The sequence below is a fragment of the Dermacentor albipictus genome, chromosome 9 (assembly GCF_038994185.2).
Source record: "Dermacentor albipictus isolate Rhodes 1998 colony chromosome 9, USDA_Dalb.pri_finalv2, whole genome shotgun sequence".
In the NCBI taxonomy this organism is placed as follows: Eukaryota; Metazoa; Arthropoda; class Arachnida; order Ixodida; family Ixodidae; genus Dermacentor; species Dermacentor albipictus.
Window position 1 is genome coordinate 96,787,967 of NC_091829.1, and position 22,511 is coordinate 96,810,477.

Sequence of the window (22,511 nt, forward strand, 5' to 3'; positions counted from 1 at the left end):
TTCAGATTTTTTTTTTTTTTGCCGAACCAGTATACTTTTGCCCACGGTTGCAGAGATCTAAGTTTGTGGGTTCGGTTCCCACCTGCGGCAAGTTGTTTTTTCACCCACTTTAATTTCCATTAATTTATCGTTTCTTTATTTCATTTATTAAGCACAAGTAATATCCCCTATGTTGTCCTTGGTGTCAGTGCTTGTTGGCTTCTTATGATATTACTTGGGAAAAGTGGTCCACAACGAATTAAAAGTCGTAGAGCTAAAAGATAAAGACAGTGGCGTTAAATTTCTAAGAAGCTGTGGCTTGGGCACTAAATAAGTCTAAAATAATAACGTACCATTTTTGTACCTATTCCTACCTTGTATATTTTGTTCAAGGAGAATAAATTCAAATGTTTCAGCACTCTCCTTTCGTTGACCTCGGGACAATAGGTCGATTACTAAAAAAAAAAAATGAAGGCCAAAGTTAAATTTTTCGACTTTCGCGTCAAAGCGCCACTGCCGGTCAGTGGGGCATCATACACGCCGAAGTTATTTATTATATTTTTCTTTTTTTTTCTGCCGTTGGCGGCCTGAGTAGAAGTTCCAGAAATTTATTAAGTTTAGTCTTTGGTCCTTTTCGAATACGGCGCAGACGGTCTTTACCGATACATAGGCCCATACATACATAGGCCCGAGCAGAAGCCGTCAGATTACATATGACGTCATGGCCAGCTACTGCGGCAACTTCAAGGCGGCGTCGCCAACGACCACTACTTTCTCCGCCACTTCTAGCTTGCCAAGCACCTTCTCACGGTATACGAGCGTCGTTTATTTTTTTATTTTTTTGTATATTGCATAAAGTGTAATTAACTAACAAAGATCCAAAAAGCTTTTTTTTTCATTTAGTGTCGTTTTAACAGCGTGAAATACCCCATGTTTGTCATGTGCTGGTATTTGCGTGTAAAATTTTTTTTAAATATAAAATTTAATTGGAAATGTAGCACGTGCCCTGAGCACGCGGTGGCTTGTGTCATTCTTTTTTCTTTTTTGCGCGACGATTCTTTAATTCTTTGTTGTGTACGCACGTGCATAAAGGTTACATTTGTCATTTCTCCACAGGGCGTGTATGCAGGTTTCTCACATACCATCATTGTACACGTTGCTGAGTCCATGTCACCACTACGACTGGATGATTGATCGTATATAACATTTCGATAAATCAATGACGGCTTCAACTGCGAATAATAATTTTTATTGCGATTAATCGGTTGACGATAAATCGTCAAAAATGGAACGAAAGGCAGACGTCGCCGCGGACAATCCCCGCTTCAGCTGTTCAATAGCAAGGACGGGAATGACGGCGGTGGTGACATTTGAAACGCGAGAGGTACTGGGCTCGAATCCCGGTGCCGCCGCAAACCCATCGTTCTTTCTTTTTTTTTGTATTGGTTAGAAATGTACCACGACCTGGCGCTATTGGTTGTCCATATTGGTTCCCATCTCGAAATCGGGGACTGTAGAGACTTGCAAGGGTATCCGGGCGCCCCTTGTCCCCACCACGGGTTTGGTGAAATAGCCGAGCATCCGACGCTGCTGCGGGAACCAAACTAAAAGATGCCGCTGGCTATATCTACCGGTAAAACATATACAAACGCGCTCCTACAGCCATGGAGGTGCTCGGCCACTACGGGAGTTCCCGACGCTTGAAAGGACACCGACCTAGCGGAAAGTTGACGGAACGGGACCCGCAGGCTCCCACTGCGCAAAAAAAACTGGCTGTGGCTTAGCTAAGGCTAAGCCCAGGATGCCAAGCATACTAGCCTTTATTTTAACGCGACAGCGTTAAGGAGCTCGTGTCGCAGAAAAGCCGGTGTCGTCGGCGTCGGCTCAGGCGTGCGGCGCTTGCTCAGGCGCACATTTCGTTATCGCGCCGAACGCTGCGTTGCTCGACGCTCACCGCGTCCGATGCGGGGCGCGTAGTCGCTGCGCCGTAGCAAAGCCACCTAGAAACAGTCTCTGTAGCACGCCGCAACCTTCGCTTCTCGTTCCAACGAGCAGCTCTGTCTCCAGGAGGCATCTCACCTCGTGAGTGTCTAGCAGAGGCAAGCGCAGCTGCTTATATACCGCCGCGACGCCGCGAGCGACGGCGCGAGTTGGAGCCCCGTTTCTCCTCTGTCGTGACGTCACGGTGTGACGTGGTATTGAAGGCGACACCGCCGCGCCTGAGGAGCTGGGTTGAGCTGTAGTAATATGCTTCGCATAAAAAAAAAGCCACGTGTGCGCCCGGTGCTTCGAGCCAGCGGAGAGAAAACGTAGCCACTACCGCCTTAGTAGCCTGAACGGCCTGGCGTCGTCGTGTTGTGGCCGCAGGGGGGTTTAGCCCGGCGATCACCTTGGTCACCGGTTGATCGCCAATGCCGTCACGTAAACTGCGCGAACATTTAGGAGCAGACGGCACACCGATAAAACCGTGGTATACGCTACCGTGAATGCAACATACCTGCCGGACTCGAGAACCGTGCTCTGCAATGAGCGAGAAGATGGGGAACTGTTTATTTTAAGTTCCCCCTCTCCCTTACTCCCAGTGTAGGGTAGCAAACCGTACGCTCGTCTGGTTGACCTCCCTGGATTTACACTCTTTAATATATATATATATATATATATATATATATATATATATATATATATATACACACACACACACACCCGCCGTGGTTGCTCAGTGGCTATGGTGTTGGGCTGCTGAGCACGGAGGTCGCGGGATCGAATCCCGGCCACGGCGGCCGCATTTCGATGGGGGCGAAATGCGAAAACACCCGTGTACTTGAAAGTGGTTTGGCACGTGAAAGTGGTTTGGCCGTGAAAGTGGTTTTGGCACGTAAAACCCCATAATCAAATTTTTATATATATCTTAAGTCACAACCATATGAAGCCAACAGATAACGAAGCCAATGAAATTCGCCTCGAGGAAATTATTTGTACCTTTTAAGTGAAGGAATGTTAACCTAATATGGGAAATGGAAGTGGACGTAAAAACAACTTGCCACTTCTGGGAGCCCGACCCACAACCTGGTTAAAAAACTAAGTTCAAAGAGAAAGCTTTATCCCGGGAGCTCCTTAATGCACGAGAAATGATAAATCATTTAGCTCGGCATGAACTGCACCGAATTGGATTAGATTTATTGCAGTCGAAACAAAGTTAAAACGCAGTGTATACTGTAAGAAGCGGATTTTCCATTTATGCCCCGACAATTTCACAAATACCAATTATTGAAACTTTCGAAAACACAACTATCCAGTTTACAACTTAGTAACTAAATAAAAACGATATCACAATTCTGTAAGCCGCGCCTAGTAACACATCTGAAGCGGACACAAATTGGTGTATTTTAAACCAGTCTGAAGTGTATCGCTAATTTGTGAGCAAGATATTGCAAAACCCTCGCGAACATTGTAAGATTGCCTTGTGAGCTGTAAATTCATATATCAAGTTTGTCCGTTTTAGATGTTCAAACAGACGCAGTTCTTTAAACTGCGATACCCGTTTTTAGTGCACAGTTCCGGATTTCTGATTTTATATTCGAAGCTTTTCAATTTCTGGCAAAATTAAAAAAAGACGGTCGCTAGAATTCAACGTTGTCTCGCAAATGCAACAAATTTCATCCAAATCGGTCGAGCAGCTGTCTTATGAGAGCCTTTTTGCGTATTACATGCAAAATTTGATTAGGGAAATCATCGTTGGTGTCGAGTTGATGCGATAAATGACAGGTGATGCTTTTAGACTCGAATGCGATACTTTTCGCTCACTCAAGAAAATAGATCAGCAAGTGTCGAAGGCAAGTCGAAAACGACCCGATGCTTCGAAATTGCGGTTGTTCCGGTTATTGTCGCGAAGCGAAATTGTGGGTACCGACCAGCGCCCTTTGTTATCACACTTTTCCTCTGAGCGCTCGACGTACTGCTTGGGAGGCTTTGCTTGGTGTAGCGTAGCGGGCTTACATAACTTCATAATCTTCAATCGTATGCACCATCTAGCCCAAATGAATGTTGTCCTGAACCATATTATTCTAAATGGCGCGTACGTTCGAAGAACAACGGGCTCCCGTTATCCCTGCCGCTTATCATTGCCCAAAATGGTCCTAAATTCGCCTAGCAAATCCGTTACATAAAACGTAGAAGCGGCTTTCTGTTGGCTTTTACGTTCGTGCCTTGTCGGAAAAAAAAACTGATAGTTTTGCGCGTGTTAATGGGTCTGCGTGTTACTTCAGAGGGTAAAAGACAACGGAAGAGAAAGACCTTAGATGACTTGAGCAATAAAGAAAAAGAAAACAAGCAATAATAAAAGTTAACGTATCGAATAATTATACAACTTCGCGATCCCGTCAAGAGTACGAGTTATCCAAATGACGGAAGCGGCTCCTTTGCCCCACATCACTTGTAACATGTGCGCTCCCTATGTGTTCTTTATCGGCGCCCGGAGAAGGGTGAATCACAGCCAAGCGAGAAAGCCCATTGCATCATAGTGTGAAAGCGACAAGTTCAGAACTGCGCACAGATGGCGGGCAAGGCCAGGCAACCCAACATCCGGTTTAATGTTGGGGAAGGGGGAGAGGGGGCTTGCCCGAGCTAGGGTGGATTCTAGCCACCCTACCCGAGCTTTACCACGTTCATGTTGCGTCCATGCTTGATAGTCTGCGTAATCTGCGCACTGCAGCAAAATGTCCATGAGCGATTCGACATAGCAGCAGTAAAAGAGGTCACTGCAATAAAGGAGTACCGACTTCGCGTGTTAGACGTTGTGTGTGTGTGTCAAGGTCCAAACGCTCTAAACTATAGGAAAAAAAAATAATCTGGCCGTGTAAGAGCCTGAAACAATTTCCTATAACACTTACCAAACAGCCTGCCTTACCTCTTCTAGGTGCTGAACACAGTATATCTGAGTACAAAAAGTTTTTTTTTTAAATCATTTTTAAACGGGGCCTCCGGAAGATAACACGAACCGCTGCAATTTCACAGCAAGGAGTACGTGCAAGGAGTAGGGAGACTCCAAAAACCTGGAAGTCGGCTGCCCTCTGGGTCACGAAATGTTTTTTCTTTTCTTTTTTAGAACCACGTCCGCATTTTTTGGGGAAAAACTGAATGGGCATGCCACTATCGCTCCATGTTCTTATGACCACGTGGAGGTTGTCCCTTTTCAGATTGCAGAGTTCGGTCTATTCTAAGACAGTATCCCCAGAGTAGTGACGAGATAATGTAACGGGCGAGGGGCATTGTCGGGAAGTGAGATTGTGGGTACCGACCAACGCCTCTTTGTTATCACACTTTTCCTCTGAACGCTCGACGTACTGCTTGGGAGGCTTTGCTTGATGTAGCGTAGCGGGCTTGCATAACTCGATAATCTTCAACCGTACGGGCGATACCGTATCTGTGCGAGCCAAGCATTTTTTTAAGCGATAACGCCTGCGATGAACTCGGCGATATGTCTAAAGGTTGGCGATAGCGCAGCTCGTAAGGAGGGGAGGAAACGGAGATTGGTGCAGAGTTCAACTAACCGAACGACGCGATTGTACGGGCGAGGTCTTTTACAGCGATTTCGTTAAGCATGCCCCTACGTACGAGAAATCGCAGTTAAGTAAACTATAAGGTGGTGATAAGCACTAGAGAAAGCGCCGGAATGATGTCAATTCCCCGATCCTGGCGCAAAATTTCCAAAAGTCAGCGTTTTGAGCCCCAGTGTAATTTTACTTACGTATCCCCGAAACACACGGACCATTGTATCGTATCCATACGAGCTAATGGCACCGCGGACGCTAAACCACGCCCCTCATAAACACATCACAGCGGAAGTTCGAGCAAAATATTATAGACTCTGCGCGGCCTGTACTAAATGTACTGTGTACGTGTTGCCTCGGGAGGCACCGGCATTACGAGAACGGCAGGGCTACTTTCGCAATCCCGTGGCCCCGCTAATTCGCAGAATTCAGCAAACCGCGATGTACAAACGAAACCAATTGCACACAGAGAGGCTCCTCCCTCTCCCCCCTTTCAATCGTTTCGCAAGACGCAACGGGTCGCGCGCGCTGCGCACGTTCGCACTCGCGCGACACAAAGAGCAAAAACAGGCGAAACCGCGCGACCTTGGGGCGTGCGGCGCAGCGAACACACAAACGACGCAGGGCCGAGCGCGGCACAAAGAGAAAGCCAAGCCGCGCTCGCGTCACATGGCTCCGAAAGCGGCGGCGGCAGCCGACGGAGGGGAAAAAACAAGGAGCGGGGGCGACAACCACTTCGCTTTACACAATGGCGTTTTATTGGACAACGCCCGAAACGCGCACCGTTTCGCAGGCGGCACACGAAGCGTCCAAGCTCTCGATCGGTGGTTGTTCGGGGCGGTGGTGGTGACGATGAAGGAGGGGCGATAGCGAGATTCATCAGTCCATGTATGTACACACAGCGCGAACACCGAGTCTCTCAAGTCCGGGTCCAAGTACGCGCGCGTCCTAGGGCGCGTACGACGACACCATGATCTGACAGCCCTGCTTGACGTGCGTCATCACCTCCTGCTTGAGCCGGCACACCTGGTCGCGAAGCAGGCTCACCATGGAGCCAAGCTCGGCGTTCTCGCTCTTGAGCGCGTTCACTTTCTCCTCGAGCCGCGAGATGCGCTCGAGCTTTCGCTTACGGCACTTTGATGCCGCGATTCGGTTCCTCAACCTCTTCCGTTCCAGCTTAATCCTCTCTTGGTCGCGCATGTCGATGGGCGACAGCGGCGGCGTGGCGCCCAGCCGAGGCACCGTCTGGGGCTCGTCTTTCACGTCGCCGCCCGCTGCCGAGTGCTCGGACGACGAAGGCAGGATGAAACTGTCGTTGGAGGTCGAGGCGCCCGAGTCGGACATGTCGGGGCCCGACGTGGTGTGCTGCTGGAGCGCAGGTGGCTGTTGTTGAGGCGCTTGCTGCTGCTGGTGAAGCTGAGCGAGCGCGTCGACGAAACCGCGCGCGTACTGCTCCTGTTCCTCGGTGGCGGTCCGCGAGAACAGCGTGGTCGGTGTCGGCGTCGGCGTGGTCACCAGTCCGTTGTGAGCGATGATGAGCCGCTCGAGCTCCGGCGACGCCAGCTGCAGCATGTTCAGGTCCGGAGAGGTGAGCAGGCCCGAGCAACGGGCCTGCTTGCTGCGCTCGGGTCTCCCCGCGCTGTTCAAGTCCAGGGTCATGCTCCGCTTGCGCGAACTCAACTCCTCGCGCCTCGACAGCTGCTGCTGCTGCTGTTGCTGTGCTGGCTGATGCATCGTTGGGCGCGCGCTGTTGCCTCCGCTACTGTCCTCGTAGAAAGTGGTCTCCATCGCGGTCGGCCGCGCCCCTCGTTGCGCGCACAACTTCTTCCAGCGGGCCGCGCTTTGCTCGTGCACCCTGAAAACAACACGGACACTGCGCTGCTGCTCGGACCGACACGGGTGTGAGTCACGCGCAAATTCCCCCCCACATCGCCTTTATAAACTGGTGACTCACCGAGATGCGTTCGGAAACGTCACTTCCGTCTGACATCATGTAGAGGCAATGTGATTCGCTAAGCATGATGTCATACTGTTCACGTGATCCGTGTCGTCACGTTCTTGGTTGTTTCCAGGAAGAGCGGAAATGGGGAACGATGAGAGTTGTTTTGTCCTACCTCAGTGGGTGCGCGAAGGGAAAAGCGTGGGGTGAAATTTTTATTCTGGCGCTGTAATCACTTGTGGTCAAAACTGCACACACATATGTGAAACAAGAAAAAACTTTATATATGTGAAAACATAAATTCAAGAGCACTGAATTTCTCAAATATTCTAAGCAGTGTGAATGAAGTGCTTGAACCTATGAATGTAAACATACAAACTTCGTTTCAGTGTTTTATCGCTTGTGTTAGCAGCGCTTTTCTGTTTGAGACGACAGAAGTACGAAATAGCAACGTGGCAATAATAATGGTTCCACTAAGTAACACCGTTTCATTTTTAGCGATTTGTCTCTCTGCGTGGGTAGGAACGGGCGCCTTTTTTCCGGTTCGAAATTAGCGATCACGTCATACTCCCTGCAGTGTTTATGCTCGATTCGCCCTTGCTTCTGCGGCCGGTACGACCAGTACTGCCAGTACTACGGCATACGAATGCGCTCAAGTTGGTTCGCGCGTACACCAACGAGCTTGGTACAGGTACTCGGTCGGCATGCCCCGCTGGGCAGACGGGCGCCAAACCGTGCTGTCATAGAATTTGGTTCGTACGAAAGCTTGTCAAAAAAAATGGCTGTGGCTTAGGTAAGGTTAAGCCCAGGATGCGAAGCATACTAGCCTTTATTTTAGTTGTTGAACCACTGTTTAGCCTGGTGAACTGCTGTTGCTTGGCTATATTTGGTTCGGCTAGACGAAGAAACAACTCATGCATTACTTCTTCGCCTTCAAGAGTGGAACGCGACAGCGTTCCCGTCGACCCGCCAAGGGGTGTAAGACAATGGGCTACAGGGCAGCGACTACGCGCCCCGCATTGGACGCGGTGAGCGTCGAGCAAAGCAGCGTTCGGCGCGGCAACGAAATGTGCGCCTGAGCAAGAGACGCACGCCTTAGAAACAGCGCGTTTCTAAGGCAACACCGCATTCACTAGAGGCGCTTTTGTACCGCTTTGAAGCGTTGTACTCGTGGCTCAGTGGTAGCGTCTCCGTCCCACACTCCGGAGACCCTGGTTCGATTCCCACCCAGCCCGTCTTGCAAGAGTTGAGCCAAAGCCACTTCTCCTCTGTCGTGACGTCACGGTGTCACGTGATTTCATGGTCACCGCCGCGCCTGAGGAGCTGGGTTGAGCCCTCGTAATATGCTTCGCATAAAAGCAACCAGGAAGTAAAGGCTCCACAATGTATAGATCTACGGCGCTTGAACGGTCATGCGCAGGTTCACGGGGTTGCGTTCCGTGCCGGAACAGGGCAGCTAGCCAAGTTGTGCGAAGCACCCGCATACATGTCTACTAAGTGGTGCTGGTGGTGCCAAGAAAAGGAAAACGACGGCCGAACAACTCGGGGGAAGGTGGTGCTGACCGGGAAGTTTGTCGCGAAGGGCTTAATTCTGCCCGCAACAATATTTCTTGAACGCGCGCATCTTCATGGGAAACGGACAGGGATGGAAACAAAATGATGTTATGGAAAGGGCACAGGCGGCAGATCAAAGAAAGTGAATACGGGAAAAACCGCTAGGTCTACAAGAAAGAACGCAGGAAAGTGGGGGCGAGACAAGCGATGTTTTGTTTTTATAAATAATCTTGAAAATGTCCATGACCAGCAGTACCCCTCCTTGAAGATAACCAAAGCCACGCATTCCACGACTGTCTCGGATATCGAATTGTCCACAACACCGACGGTCTCTGGAATCGACGTTCAACACCTGATCCGAAACTCGCGAGTTGCGATCACGAGCCTGTTTATCGGAAAAGAACAATGCGCAGTAGCCGACGCAGCGTTCGTTGAGCGATGGGCGGCTGTCCCTGCTGTTGCAAGGATTCCTGGATGACTAGCAGGTGTTGCTCATTTTTTTTTCTTAATTATTCTTGTTCATTTTCTCTTTTACTTTTCTCTCCGCGGAAAGTTAGTATTGCAGGCTTCCCTTGTCAATTAACATTCCAGAGCTGTAGCGTATCGCGCGAGATTCACAGGCGCTGTTATCGCTAAATGAAAACAGCAATTACCTGCAGTATTTGTGCAGAAATGACAATTCGATCATGCTCTGCAACAGAGATAAGCCTATGACCGCCCGCACGTCCGGTCGATATCCTACAGACCTCGAGTGCCATGTGCTCAATACGTACAGTGGACGTCCATTGCATGTCAGGCCGCGCTTTACACATGTCCTGCAGACAGCCCTTGTACGTCAGTGGGGTACAGTCAACCGCAAAAGTTTACGGGACGCAGGATCTGCCAAACAGCTGAATTCTCGCGAAGCGTGCTCACACGGCCTCGAATTAAATGTTCAAGCATGTAGCAGCCTTCGCCACCTACACAGTGATTCATTAAATACGAAGTGTCATGCCTTAACAGCACAGGAATTCACATTTGAAGGGGAAACCGCGTCCCGTAAACCTTTGCCGTTGACTGTACATTATGGAGGGGGGGGGGGCGCATACGTATTGTGTGCATTGCACGAACATGTTGGGGCCTTCTGCACACTTTTGGATATAATTGCCATGTTTAATGTACTGCCAGTAGAATCGCTGTGAATAGCCTTAGTTATTTGTACATATGCATTGCAATCTTGCAAATTGAATGACAGTTACATAGTAAAAAAGAATGTGTGCAAGGCTACTGTGTTATCTTTGATTCATGATGTGCATAAAACATTGGTAGTTTTGTGCATTGAGACTGACACGTATGTAAGTTGAGCTAATCACGTTTCTGTAATCGTGCTTCCATAAAATTTGTGTTTTTTGTTTGTGCATTGCATAAGCACATTTCAAAGCCACGGTATAACCACCCTGAGACATACTTTTCAACATTATCTCTCTCTCAACGTCATGCCGTTTGGTTTGTGCAATGTGCCTGCAACATTTCAAATGTTTATGGACACGGTACTGCACGGCCTCAAATGGGAGGTTTGTTTATGTTATCTAGACGACGACATCATTTTTAGCCGCACTTTTGCAGAGCACAACCATTGACCGGACGTTGTTCTGACGTGCCTTGAGCAAGCTGCCCTTACCCTCAACTCCAAGAAATATCACTTTGGCCAACAAGAGGCGCTAGTACTTGGTCATCTAGTGGACAAGCAGGGGTGCGACCAAACCCACAGAAGGGTGCTGCAGTTAGCGGCTTTAAACAACCGCAGTCACAACGCGAGCTGAGGAGCTTCTTGGGTCTTTACCCGTACTTCCGACATTTTGAGCCCAACTTTGCCGGTACTGCCTACCCTCTGACATCATTGCTGCGCAAGGATAACCCTTTCACCTAGACAGCATATTGCGATTCCTCGTTTCGTCAAATGAAGATCCTGCTCTCTTCCAGGCCCGTACTTCGCCATTTTGACCACTCTGCCACAACAGAATTGCAGACCGACACGAGTGGAATGGGCCTCGGCACCATCCTCATCCAGCAATGTGGTGAGGCCGAGCATACCATTGCCTACGCCAGCTGCTCGTTGAGCAAGGTGGAACAGAATTACACTGTCATATTTGCAGTTCAGAAGTTCCGCCCATATCTCTACGGGCACCACCTCACGATTGTTACCGATCACCATTCACTGTGTTGGTTGGTTGGTCTCCACGACCCGTCTGGCCGCCTTGCTCGATCGGCACTATGTTTGCAGGAATTTGACTTCGCAATCTGTTACAAGAGTGGCTGACATCATGTGGACGCTGACTATCTTTCGAGGCTCCTTCTACCAACAAGTGCATGTGACACCAACAATTTCGACGAGTTTCTGGCTGCCATCGACGACAATCTTTTTTTCGACCTGGCCGCTTTTCAGGAAGAGCAGCGTAACGACCGCAGCCTGCATGCCCTCTTCGCCTCAGCTGCTCAACCAGCAGGTAAAAATGGTTTTGTCATCTAAGATGGCCTGCTCTACAAGAATTGTGCGGCTGATGGCATCTGCCTCCTCTTAGTGGTCCCAAAGAATTTGAGAACCCACGTGTTCCGTGCTATGCATGACGATTCGACTGCTGGGCACCTAGGTTTCACCAGAACATACCACCGCATTCAGGACCAATTCTACTGGACTAGTATGTGACGGGATATAGAAAAGTATGTGGCCAATTGTAACAAGTGCCAGCAATTCAAGTGCCCTAATACTGCTCCAGTTGGACTCCTTCATTCTGTGGAGCCACCATCGTCTCCTTTCGAAATGGTTGTAGTAGACCTCGGCCCATTTCCGTGCTGAACAAACGACAACCGTTGGATTATAGTCTTCGTCGACCATCTGATGCGTTATGCTGAAACCACAGAGATGCCAACGGCCACGGCTCTTGATGTTTCGAGCGTCCTCCTGACCTGCGTTATACTGCATCATGGACCCCCTCGTGTTATTGTGAGTGATCGTGGTCGCCAGTTCGTGGCCGACGTAGTCGAAGAGCTGTTGCGTCTCTGTGCTTGCCAGTTTCACCACACAACTCCATATCATCATCATCATCTGCCTGGCTACACCCACTGCAGGGCAAAGGCCTCTCCCATACTTCAACTACCCCGGTCATGTGCTAAGACCCCATATCACCTGCAAACAAATCGTCTCGTCGAGCGCACTAACACAACTAAATTTGACCAATATGTTTTCAATGTACGTCGATTCCAGGCACAAAAATTGGGATGATATCTTGCTTTTTATCACATACGCCTACAACACTGCAAATCATATAACTACCGGCTACAGTCCTTTCTATCTTCTTTATGTCAGACCACTCCGCAGCTTCCTTGACGCCATTCTACCTTTTACTCCTCATGCGGACTCTTCTATTGCCCAGAGTCTCTGCCATACTGATGAAGCACGCTGCATAGCTCAACTGCGTTTGTTGGCATCCCAGGACCGCTCCAAGATCAGCTACGATTCACGCCACAAGAATGTGTCATACGACAAAGGGGACATAGCAGGGCTTTGAACACCACTTCGCAAACTCAGCCTGTGCCAGAACTTTCTGACTCGTTACACTGGGCCTTTCGTCATCACCAATTGCCTAAGTGATGCCACCTATCCAATTGCTTGTCTCGTCTCTAATGGCTACCGGTCTAAGAAGACGCAGCTTGTTCACATTGCCTGCCTGAAATGCTGTCATCCCCGTGACTCCGAGTGTACGTAATAGTTACTCGGCCAGCGGGTTTCGTCTGTGAAGGGAGGAGTGTTATGCTAAAGCTACAGGAAGGACGGAGGAAGATGAGAATGAAATGCGCTTGTCTTTTCAGCAGCTCAATGTCGGCGCGGCCCCTTTTCATCAATTCATCTTTGAATAAACGCACCCCATCATAACAACACATATATATATATATATATATATATATATATATATATATATATATTGCAACTGACGGTGGTCTGCAGCAGACCACCTTCAATTTGAGCCTCGAAGAGTCAGGACATGTGTCGAGTGAGCTCCTGAATAACACTTGGCAATGTAGTGAACCTGGTTTATATCATGGATCCGGGACATCAAAGAGGTGCGACCTAATGCTAATGCCTTTCTCTCGAATTTACTGCTAAATCTCCACTGAATTTTTTTTTTCTAGGTGAGTGCCCTTAAGGCCATAGTTATAAAACATCACATACACTTTCAACTTATGTAAAAAAATGTCGGAACTCATCTCTCGACGACTATTGACGGTAATGCAAATAGTATTCGAGCGATATAACGACAGACTGTATTCCTGAAGCCACGTTTATTTACGTGTTTAGTGTTGATTGTGAGAGCTTAGTTGCTTTGGCTACGTTATACGTACTCCGATATCATCCCACTTTGGTAAGGCTGTCATTTCAAAAGTTAGCCCACGAGTATGGCGTCATGACGATGATTGCATGACCCCAACACAGTGACGATGGAATGGCAAAGGAAGAATGATTTCTATAGAACAACAAAGGAGTACAATTATGACAGCATGATGACAATGAGATCAATTATGACAGCATGATGACAATGAGATGTCGATTAATACATTATGTGATGGTGTAATCACAAGAGCATGACGACAATGACACGAAGACAATGAGATGACTATATGGCAATGATGGCGTGATTACAATGGTATTACGAGAACCAGAGGAAGAAGCTGGAATGACGAAGATGTTGCGATGGTGGCTCCATGACAACGGCAGCATAATAACGATTGAATGGCAATGACATGATTACAATATGATGACGAACGAGGAATGACGTCGATGGATCGACAAAGGTGGTATGACGATGACGGAATGAAGAAAACTGTATTATGACGACTGTGTGATGACAATGGCTCACGACGATGGCATGATGAGAATAGGATGCTGAAATTATATGACGACATGATTACAAGGATGGCATGACAACCGTATGAGGACAATGGGATGGTGATGAGTGTATGATGACAATGGTGTAACATTCATTGTATTACGAAACCTGTATGACTAAGATAGCAGGAGGACATGGCATGATGAGTGTCAGATGATGAAGCTGGTTTGATGACAATGGCACAACATGATGGAATGATGACGATCTGACATCAAGGCATGATTGCGACTGTCTCACAATGACAACAGTATAATTATAATAGAATGACAAAGAAAGATTGCCGTCAATGGAATGACGAAGGCGGTATGATGACGATGGCTTGATGAAAGTGGCATGATATTACTGAAGTGATGACAATTATAAAATGATCATGTGACTACGATGGTGTGACAACGACAGCATGATGAGAGTCAGATGACAAAACTTGAATCAAAACGATGCAACGACCACGTGCCCATACTTAATGGCAAGCTATTAGACAACTTGGGCGACTGAGTCGGGGCAGAAGGCGTGACTTACGATGACAGCATGACGAGAGTAAGATCACGAAGCTAGAATGATGACAATTGCATGACTACAACAGCATCACGATGGTGGTGAAAGAAGGGAGGCATGATGACTGTATGACGACGAAATTATGAAGAGAGTTGAATGACGAAGCTGGAATCAAGACGAAACTACAACGACCACGACAGCATCACAATCACGAGCCCATACTTGGACAACTTGGGTCACTGGATTAGAGTAGAATGACGACGACATCGTGATTAGAGTAAGATACGAAGCTGGAATGACGCTGATGAGAGGACCATGACAGCATCACAACCAGGAGCACATATGTAGTGGCCCAAGCACGTAGACAACTTATTCCACTGCGTCAGCATGAAAGGCTAGATGGATAGATACAGATAGGCTCAAGATGGCTTAAGTAGGCGAAGAATGCTGTTCGCATTAACAACTTTATATTACTTATACACAGAAGCCTCAATGTCTCAATGGTTATACTCGCTGCAATAAAGAAAGCAAGCAACAGGGCACCACAGGCATTGGGAAGCCAGAGGAATTGAAAATGTTACGAAAAATTTGAGTTCGAAAAGTTGAGCATTCTGGTACCAGCAAAGGGGGTGTAGTGATGCTTGTTTGGCTGATCGGATTTCAGGCTGGCTTGGTATGTTGCACACTGCACATTATCTGACCATCATAGGCAATATGATGGTCGACACCAACTCAATTCCAACACTAGTGAATGTCTTTGGAGAGGTACCACAGTAATAAGGAAGCTACGGCTACAAAAAAAAAACATCATAAATAAAGACTTCTGCGATTCCCGCAGCTCTAATAATGACAGCAATAATGGCAGTGTTGTCAATGCTACTGTATGAGCTTACTAGAAGATCATCTAGTAACGTTGGGAGTGCGAGTGTTGAAGACAGTGATAAATGGCCAAAAGAATGGAAAATGAAGTGTCCAGTTTTGTTATAGTAAACTTACATCTGACATTGAAGATACCTTTTGTATTCATTACATGCATACCCACTGATATTGGTGAAAAATATTGCAAATTTTAAATGAACTTTATCTGATATGATATATCGAGGCTCAACTTGCATTGTTACACAAGACAGACTATAATAGAGCAGGCTGTTGTGTCATTTTTGCCACCAGCAACAAAGCACAGTTGATGAAGGTGGTTAATATTTCCTATTAAGACACAAGAAGATTGAGTTGAAAAGGTTGTTGCAACAGCTGAATATCAAAAGTTAGATGAAATTCTTTATAGAATCCTTGGAATTTAATTTCTGGCTATGCCTCGCAAATTTTGTTAGGACATCTGGGGTGTTTATCCTTTTACCTTCCAACCAGTGAATTTGAAAATTCATAATATCCCAATGATATGGATGGGGGAGGGAGCACACATTTGAAAAAAAATGTTCTGAGCACACACCTTCTAACACATACGCCCATCATTAACAATGATTTACCTTTGATGCAGCACATAAGCAGCATTAAAACAGTAGATCCTGACGAGAACACTGTTTATATCACAGTGACTTGTTTGGCAATTTTGCTGTTGCCGGTTTTGTTTGCTCAGAAACTTGTTTGTATAAGCCCTCGTGCCTTTTCACCATCGGAAGACTTCCAATGGAATGTTTGGAGACTGGTGAGCGAGACTTTGTGGAGAACAGAACCAATTTTTCGTAGAATGTTGCACAACATTAGTAAAATTGTAGAACATTATGGAAATATTCGTAAATGTTACAAAATATTTGAGAGAGTTGCCAGGTATGTATTCTGGAAGCCGTTAAATTTCATCATATTGGCCTTCTCAGCCTGTCAAAAAAAGCATAGCAGCACCACGAGCCAATTAGTGATGAAGAACACAAACCCTGAACCTGACGGGTCTCTGGCCATTGACTTGAAGATGTGACCTTTAGTACAGATAAATAAGCTGTTTTAATGTGAGGCTTTCTTTGCCACTTACCGGATAAATTGCAGTAGGTAAATTTCTCTCATCGCAGTGTTTGGAGCCTCTTCAATAAAAGGAATTGCATCCATTGATGTGGTGTTAACCAGGGGCCCCCATTTCTATGGGGGACCCTGGCTGACCGTTGCCATAGCTCGATATTCCATCCATTAGGCCACAAATGCATGCGCAACCCAAGTGAATCACAACCTTACCACTGTGCTCTCCTTCCCATGTGCAAGCCAATGCTCTGAAACAGTTTTTGCATGTGTCATGTCATATAGCAATAATTTTCTTATAAAAGCAAGAGCATGACAGTTTCCTTCATCTTTCCCTGATGGCAACTAGTGTTTTTGAGATGCTGTGTGGCATTGCACTTTCATCAGGGTCATGAATGAATGAATGGTGGAGTTTTACGTACCAAAACCACGATTTGATTATGAGGCACGCCTTAGATTAATTCTGACCTCCGGGTGCACGAGACCGTGTGCACGGGGTGCCCCCAATGCACGAGACATGGGCGCTTTTGCATTTCGCCCCCATCGAAATGCGGCGGCTGCCGCCGGGATTCGATCCTGTGACCTTGTGCTTAGCAGCGCAACACCGTAACCGCTAAGCCACCATGGCAGATCCTTCGGGCTCAGCCCAGGTCTCAACAAAGCAGAATGTAATGCCAGTTCACTGGTGAGTAATAATAATATTTGGGGTTTTACGTGCCAAAACCACTTTCTGATTATGAGGCACGCCATAGTGGAGGACTCCGGAAATTTTGACCACCTGGGGTTCTTTAACGTGCACCTAAATCTAAGCACACGGGTGTTTTCGCATTTCGCCCCCATCGAAATGCGGCCGCCGTGGCCGGGATTCGATCCCGCGACCTCGTGCTCAGCAGCCCAACACCATAGCCACTGAGCAACCACGGCGGGTACTGGTGAGTAAGAACTAAATGTCCTTACTTCATCTATAACTGCTCATATTTGAGATAGACCGTTAAGCGATGGGCCAAACAGCTGTGCTGTTGTCATTACATACACACTTGTGTCACAGACACATTGTGCCATCTGGTAACACTTTGCGAAACTCCATACAATGCCAGATAGCCAGGTACCCGCAAAATGCTTCACATAACATTTATTCCCACAGTCCGTACGATCTGCATATTTATTCTTTGTCTTACATTCTGTGCAGCGGACATTGTACAATAAACTTTTGACCCTCCCCCACATCTCCAATGACTGTCTCACTGAACACAAACCTTCACTGCTATACCATGCATCTGCCACCTTTACAGGCGTTTAGGTTTAGAGGCAAGGACGTTCATTCGCAGCTTCTGAAATCCTGTTAGTGGAATTTCACGAAGCCGAAGACTTTGGGAACACTTTCTGCAAGTGTTATGTTTCCCAAGTTAGTGGAAATCCCGCTTACTTGACCGCAATGCATTTCATCGAGCACAACAAAAAGATAAAAAGCACTTTTGTGCTTTCACAGAATTGCTTACAGAAGGTAGCAGACAGAAATCTCACCCCAGTGTCTACGGGAACGTTAAGCATAGCGGTTCTGCGAGAATACGAATGACAGACAGTACATGGATTTACCTAAACCTTATTTTTCTGGCTTCAAATGATTTTGTGACTTCGCAAATTGATCATATTCAACGAGATATCGCATTATGTATGCAACAAGTTGCAATCATTCTGCGTTTCTGTCCCATTATGTCACTGATGTACCTGTACGTTCTCTGCTCTCTAGTGAGGACCATAATTAGAATTCACGTGCCATTATCTATGTCACTTCTCCCTTCTGAATGACCAAAAATAAGCCATTGTGTTCACTGTATACTATTCGAGAGACAAAAAAAGAAAGATCACACTGGGGGTGCATCCCCTTTAAAAAAAACCAACACGAAAGGGTTATTAAGATCTTAATCTATGTTGAACTTTACTTAGTACATAAATAGCAGTTCCCTGCTTTCTGCAAGGCAGAGATTTTCAAGCCCTTGAGGCTTTGGCAGGCTTGAAATTTCTGCTGTTGCACTGACTGATTGAAAAATAAAGGTGTGCCAAGAGTTTAATTGCTTTCCTGAGTTTAAAAAAAATACGATTGCTTAGATATTCGTTTCAATAAAGACAGATAAAGATTAATTAATTTGCAAAAATGTTTTAAGCATGAATACTAGAAAAGTTCATGTGGCACTGGCAATCCTTCTTTGATAGCTCAACTACAGCAATGCCAGAGTTCCATACTAGGACTCCCTTTAAGATAAACTTAGAAGAGACCATGAAAATGTGTTCATTTTATCGAAAACTTGTCTTAACAGAAGTGGTCCACAGCACCCAAAATCTTCTATTCCTGGAGCACCCGAATATCAATGACAAAAAAATAATAACGAAATGCCATTAAAACCAAAAGATTGGCACTAGAAGAGACATTTACTCTACTATCTGCATGATGCAAAGTGCTGCTTCATGTAGTCTTAAACAACTAGGCAAGAGTTGCTTGTCGGCACTGTATGACTTTGCATACAGTCACAATAGCTGGCATTTCATCTAGCTTGCTCATAAGTTTTGCGGTACCCTCGCGTTGAAGAAAACTCACAAAAGCATTCCCGGCACTGCAACCTGCCTCAAGTGTGAATCTGATTCTTGTGGTCCCTGGAGAATGTCCTTACCTAATTACCAGCATGCTGACACACATCGACAACCTCATCAATTATTGTTTGTATATAATATCAAGTATGGTAAGACCTGGATGGCCTTAGAGCTAGATCTTCAGTCACACCGAGAGCTCAATATTACTTTCTCCGACAACGATTAGCTGTCGAGACGGGCAAGGTCACTAATCAACCTCTGTCACTCTTGCACGTGTTGAGGGCAGTCGCGTAGCAAATGTGACTGCCTATGGCGGCCTTTAAGCTATGATGTTGGCCCTGCAGGTTTCCACCTCGTTACTAATGCTTGTGCAGCAGTTTTTCTTTGCAGAAACACCATTTGCCTTCTTGTATAGCTAGCAGGGTCGCCACCTCCAAGTCTGCCTATCCAGGAGCTATCCCTGTACCATGATAAGCCTTTGTGCAAACAGGACAAGACTTAAGTAGACAACCTGAGCGCCTTGTCCAGTCTTCTTGCATTGTCCTGTTTGTGTTAAGATTTATTATGTACTATACGCATTAATTAGCTTGTCAATGCATTCTGCTGAGCTCCTGCTTAACAGAGTAGCACACTCCAGTGGCAGCTGTGAAAGTTTGGCTTAACCAAATAAGCAATTCATGTTATGCAGATTTCTTCTTTTTGTATATGGTCTGTGGCAACCAACTGGACCCTAACACATCATTCCTAATTCAATAAAACCTCGTTAATATGTATCCACTTAATAATCTTTACCCATTTAAACACAGTCTCGATGAATCCCCCACCTTGTTGCCATTTACCCAATGTATTGACTGACCGCTTAAGCTGTAGAAAAGACGGGCCTTGAAGAAGACAAGTCCACTTGTGGAAACGTTGGCTCCTGCATTCACCTTGTTCACGTTTTTCTCATCGCTTAAGCTGTAGTCACTTAACACGTGCCAAATGTTTACTGTGTTGTGACGACTTCATTTTCTGACACGTACAAGCACGTAATTGATCACACGTCATGCGCATAGACCATACATAGCAAAATTGCAACACACGGATCTTTCCCGGACTGCAGCCGCCACCGATAGTTATGTCAAAACATCGCAGCCATGACGTTTCCTACTTCCATAGATTCTAGCGCTTCCACATGGTTGTCATGGATGACGACGTGGATCATGGCCTTTCCGTATCCAACACGGTGAGTATGTTGACCGTCATGAGGGCATTCGCAAAGAAGTGGCGCCTGATGGAGAAACTGGCTTGCGGCCTTCCCGAGTTTGAAGATGCCATTGTCACTGCAAGGCCGCCATGGCAGCAAGTGAAAATCACAGAACTTTTTGCTGCCTGCTCGCAAATAAAACTTGCCTGCATGTGTGTTTGAGTGAGAATTAATGTTTCTTGGGCTGGTAAGTCCGTAGCTGCTCATCTGCCATTGTCAATTAATTGGTACGTCGCTTACTGCATACCTTATCCACGTTTCCTGCAAACTACATATTAACTAGGTTTTACTGTATCTGAAAATTCAATTTCACTGGGTTTGTCTTAAAGGAAGTCCACAGTAATTAGAGTATGAAACATTTTATGCACTCCTTGATAATATTACGCTCTGCATCAATACAGGTAGTCTAATTTGTTGAGTGTACTTCGTAATAAATGTATACCTGCCAACCTGTGAACCATAAAAATCATAAAATACCATGGTCACTGATATGGGGGAGGGTTGTCTGGTTAAGTAGCACACATTACTTAAAGGGACCCTGAAACCAGGGGCCCTAAAGCTGAATCGTAGGAGTAGGGCCTCCTGATCATTAATTGACACATCTAAGTGCTCTGCGTAAAGCGTGTAATTTATTAAAAGGTTTAAACTATGTACATCGCTGCCGATCACAGTACATCGCTCGGCTGAATTTTGAGCCGCCTCAAACCATTTGACGTAAATTGCCCTAATGATGCTAGTAGGGCGAGCTATCTGATTGGCTGTTGTCCAGGGCACGTCATCAATCATTTTTCCAACTTTATGGTGAACAAAAGTTGTTCATAATAGTTGGAATGCTAGTTAATTTGTTTATATAAAAAGAAAGTAACAGAAAGAGAATGCACAAGAACAATTTCACACTACACTCAAGCACTTCTGGCACACAGCAAGCATTGTCTGCTTGTGTTACTTATAACATGCTCCATTTTGACGAGAGCTCCGTGGTCAGTGTCGGTCTCAGTCTTTCCATGAGCACCATGATTCGCCTTTGTTGTGTTGTGGGCTGCAAACATAGCAACTGGCAATATGTCAAGCTGTGACATTGTGTCCCTCTGCAAGGCAGCAGATGAGCGGAGTGGCTGCCGTGCATTGGACTGTCACTATCCGATCGGCGCCAGGATTTGTGCGTTTGCAGCTGTCGCTTTACACCGGAGGATTACACTACAATAGCGTTTCGAGAGTCCGGTATTCAGGTAAACGCAAGCGCAAGGGGACAGGGCCTGGCCATGTGACCCTGCCATTTGGCCATTTCACGGGATCAGCAGATGCGCAAACGTGGTCTGCACAGTTCAGCCTCCGGGCGACACAGAACTCAACCACACACAGTAGCAGTAACGAAGTGTATTCTTCTTTGCTGCAGGTGCAAATTTTTCGCAGGAGCATAATTATTCACACGTTTTTGTAAATGCTTAAATTTTTTTACACTTGGTTAGGGCAATATTAGCTCTTTTGGCTGGTTAAGCTGTGCTCCAACAGGTGGCTGGACTGTGCCGACTGATTAGTCCGCTTACGCACGTCTACGCTAAAGTTCCTTCATCAGCTTGAGTTTACGCATCCAGCCGTCCGTCGAAACGCCCAGCTCGCCTGTGGTTACCGGAATACCAAACACATTCGGCGCTGTGACAGAATGCATGCAATGTACGCTGTTTCATTAGCTCTCGCTTGGGGTCGACTGCCAAGCAGCTGAGGGAGAGGTTCGACAGGCTTCGCACGCTCACTCTTAGAGAACCGGAAGTAGACGACACAAATATGCCATGAAGACGCAGAGCCAGTGAAAGCGGAGCTTAGCCCCGATCACTCTGCGAACGAGTTGAGGAGAAAATGCATGGCTATGGAGGAGGGTAACTTGTAATCGTCCGTAGCTCTCTTAATATGCAACGCTTCACACAAATTGCGGTGTGAATGATTAACTTTAGCTGTACCCTACGTGCTTACAAAATCAGTCCAGACCATTTCAGGGGCCCTTTAAATGCTTGCTTTGATCACATGCGTTCTAAGGAATACATATGCTCATTATTGATGCTTTGCAGTCTGTTGTCAGAAGCAAACCACCATCAGGGAATGACTGTTCTGGTCTGCTTTCAGTGGTACCCACTGAGGCATATTAAACTGCATGCATTCTTTTTCCCTGAAGTTATAAGGAGCTATTTTTTGGACAGTGAAACAAGTGTACTCAACTTCTATTTTACCATGTTCCTTAAGTTGACAGGACTATACAAAGCAAACAAAAG

At 46.5% G+C, this 22,511-nt stretch overlaps 1 protein-coding gene across 1 annotated transcript; it reads right to left on the bottom strand.

Moving 5' to 3' along the window:
* Positions 1–6,263: 6,263 nt before the first annotated feature.
* LOC139049531 (transcription factor Jun-like) lies at positions 6,264–7,462 on the bottom strand. Its single transcript, XM_070525067.1, has one exon. The coding sequence runs from the start codon at positions 7,314–7,316 to the stop codon at positions 6,477–6,479; it is 840 nt and encodes a 279-aa protein (XP_070381168.1). The 5' UTR covers positions 7,317–7,462; the 3' UTR covers positions 6,264–6,476.
* Between the last annotated feature and the right edge of the window lie 15,049 nt (positions 7,463–22,511).